Genomic DNA, 1,455 nt, shown 5'->3' with positions numbered 1-1,455 from the left:
ACACACACACACACACACACACACACACACACACACACACACACACACAGTTAATTGGTTTAGCCTTAAAAAGACGCCAACATTCACATAGTGACACATGCAGTGAGCCAAAAGCCATGCTCCATTTTAATAAAAACCAGGGACATTTCCTGTTGTGGTTGGTGCTGTGTAGTGGGTGGCACCAGGCCAGAAACCATGATCCTTTGACTTCTTCTGGTTGCAGTGCAGTGAACCAGAAAACCAATTTTCAGCATACTTAAAAAACATGACATGTTCTTTTGTTAAAAGGTAGTTTAGCTAGCAAGAAAATAAGCTCAGGAGAAATAGAATTTACTTTGTTGAGAATCCTGAAACTTAAATAGTCAGTAATGTCAGATAACATTTGTGTTCTCCCACACCATAGCGTATTGAACCATTCTACTCTGCGGTTCCTTTCTTCCCGTCCTCATTTTTCACATTTTATGACCCCCCCCCCCATGATTCGTCTGACGTCAATGCACACATAAACCAAACAGATTTAACTCTCAGGCCTACCACAGTAAAATGACCTAGTGATAGATACTCTATTTGTTTTTGTGGTTTTAACAGGGTGGGCGATTGGGCTCTCAATTAACAACTACTAATGCACATATACACACACTGTCGCATTCATTATCTCCATGGTTGGGAAAACGGATGAATAATTCAGAAGGCATTTTAGTTGTTTATCCCTGAGTTTGAAATGACCATGGCTGTGAGAAGCCTGTTTCATGGTGATGAGAGCTCTTAATCATTTTGAGTACTTGTGTAAACAGACATGCTTATATTCATTGAATATACTTTACAAGTCACAGGAAGAAATTTTCACCACTATTGATGGATTAGATCTAATTTCGCAGCAAGTTTATTAATACTGCTGATGTCAGATGTGAAAATGATGCATACTATGTTTTTGACATTCAGGGCACACAATGGTTTCAGCTTCAGAACAGGCCTTATTAAGGAGATGTGTGCTCTGTATTACATGAATCCAACCAGTTGCAGTACATAGATAAGTGATTGCAAGATTGTAAGGCTTTGTTTTGCCTCCACTTAGAGCCCCCTGAAGCAAGCCTGGCAGAGGAGGAGGAACAGGAAATGGAGGCATGGGCGAAGCCCCTCATCTATCTATGGCAGAACAGGAAGAGCTGCTTCACAGCAGAGAGGGAGTACAATGCTCATACTGCCACCATGCAGCCATACTGTGCTGTGTGCACACTCTTCATGCCCTATTATCAGGTAAGGTAGTGCCCATTTCAGACTCAAGCATAAACACCCATTAAGATGATTGTATCCCTGAGCCACCGAGCTGAAGATGGAGGAATCAATATTAGCAAATCACGGACAGTTATGACTTTCACTCCTTAGCCCCGCAGGATTTATTTCTCTCAGTCAGGTGGGGTCTTTTCAATTTTACCTGCGCTGGTCAGTGACTTC

General features: G+C 41.9%; 1 protein-coding gene across 12 annotated transcripts in view; it reads left to right on the top strand.

The window, feature by feature from the left end:
• Positions 1-1,455, top strand: part of kdm4c (lysine (K)-specific demethylase 4C) — a 29,486-nt gene that overhangs the window by 14,493 nt on the left and 13,538 nt on the right. For all 12 annotated transcript variants that reach the window (XM_032499322.1, XM_032499299.1, XM_032499348.1 and 9 more), the window contains exon 13: positions 1,076-1,257. In XM_032499322.1, the coding sequence (XP_032355213.1) occupies positions 1,076-1,257 (182 nt within the window). The remainder of the gene's footprint in view (positions 1-1,075; positions 1,258-1,455) is intronic.

The sequence above is a fragment of the Etheostoma spectabile genome, chromosome 2, assembly GCF_008692095.1.
Source record: "Etheostoma spectabile isolate EspeVRDwgs_2016 chromosome 2, UIUC_Espe_1.0, whole genome shotgun sequence".
In the NCBI taxonomy this organism is placed as follows: Eukaryota; Metazoa; Chordata; class Actinopteri; order Perciformes; family Percidae; genus Etheostoma; species Etheostoma spectabile.
The sequence above is the reverse complement of the archived record's forward strand: the minus strand, read 5'-3'. Positions and strand labels throughout refer to the sequence as shown.